The 1,399-nt window shown below is 36.0% G+C and overlaps 1 protein-coding gene across 7 annotated transcripts in view; it reads right to left on the bottom strand.

The window, feature by feature from the left end:
- Pum1 (pumilio RNA-binding family member 1) overlaps positions 1-554 on the bottom strand; it is a 92,949-nt gene extending 92,395 nt beyond the window's left edge. For all 7 annotated transcript variants that reach the window (XM_013034339.1, XM_013034357.1, XM_013034372.1 and 4 more), the window contains exon 1: positions 475-554. In XM_013034339.1, the coding sequence (XP_012889793.1) occupies positions 475-534 (60 nt within the window). In that variant the 5' untranslated portion in view covers positions 535-554. The remainder of the gene's footprint in view (positions 1-474) is intronic.
- Between the last annotated feature and the right edge of the window lie 845 nt (positions 555-1,399).

Below are 1,399 nucleotides of genomic sequence, written 5' to 3'. Positions count from 1 at the left end.
AGTGGCGCTGTGGCTCAAGTGGTAGAGCACTAGCCTTGAGCTGAAGAGCTGAGGGACAGTGCCCAGGCCCAGAGTTCAGGCCCCACAACCAGACCAAAAAAAAAAAAAAGACTCCCTTTTCCAACTGCTAAAGAACCTAGCCATTGAAATAGAAATATTTGATGCATACAAACTTTTAATTTTTAAATTTTAATGCCTTAATTATAGTTGACTTACTAACACATAATATTCAGTCATTTGTGCTCATATTTTCATTGGTTTGTTTCATTTTTAAGCCATTAGGCTGAAGTTAGTATTCTTCCTATAGTGACAGCAGTTACAGCAACATTCCCGAATGGGAATTGTGAGAAAGGCAACAAAGGAAAGCAAACACATACTTCTGGAGACTAGGTTTCGGACACATCTGATGAAAGACAACTCCAACCAAACTTCCCTGAAAACAGACCCACTTTTCTGACACATCAGCTAGCTTACCTCTCCCATAGCTCTTCCCTCCAGAGCAAGTGCTTGAAAATCATGATTTAGTTCATCCATAGAACGTACCTAGTATTCAGAATAAAGGAAGGAAAAACCTCGAGTCAGTATCTCAGATTATATACACATTATACACAACTAAAAAGTTTCTATTTACTCTCAAATATTCACAAAGACAATAACAAAAACCAAGTAACTGAGATTAAACATCCACTTACCTCTAATCATCAGGGTTCAGCAGTAATCCCTGCTTTATCCCCTCCCATTTCCTTTTATTTTAAAAAATGAAGAAAACAACTATATAAAAATTATGCTATCCATTTTTCATACATTTTAGCAAGTAAGTATCAACAGGCTAAAAGCAATGATGTTTGGAGATGATTATATAAACTTTATCAAGCTAATGAATGAAAATTAACATTGCTATATTCCAATTGTGAAGTTAAGTACAAATGAGAACTTATCTGACCCAATACACTTCATAACATGTATCCCAGTCAGTATTCTTCCAGAGGAGAAAATGTGTTGGGAGTCCCAAAACCAGGGAAAAGCAAAACTTGTCACAAGAAACCTTCCAAACCTTTCCAATCATTTGATATATTCTTATTTACATCATAAGTATTTCATTAAACTTGCATTTACTCATCTCCCAAGTCATTAGTAAAAGACCCACACTAGCATCAGGATTGTTAAAATGTGAAATACATTATTCAAAACAACTAAAATTTGGTGGCTCACACCAAAATCTCAGGAGGCTGATATCTGAGAATCCTGGTTTGAAGCCAGCCTAGGAAGACTAATCCAAGACTCTTATTCCAATTAAGCAGGAAAAAGCCAGAAGTGGACATGAGGCTCAAGTGGTTAAAAAAAAAAAAAAAAAAAGCATTAGCTGTGAGCAAAAAAGCTAGGCAAGAATGTGAGTGAG

This window comes from Dipodomys ordii, unplaced genomic scaffold (genome assembly GCF_000151885.1).
Source record: "Dipodomys ordii isolate 6190 unplaced genomic scaffold, Dord_2.0 Scaffold6, whole genome shotgun sequence".
Lineage (NCBI taxonomy): Eukaryota > Metazoa > Chordata > Mammalia > Rodentia > Heteromyidae > Dipodomys > Dipodomys ordii.
This window is presented reverse-complemented; position numbering and strand designations above follow the sequence as displayed.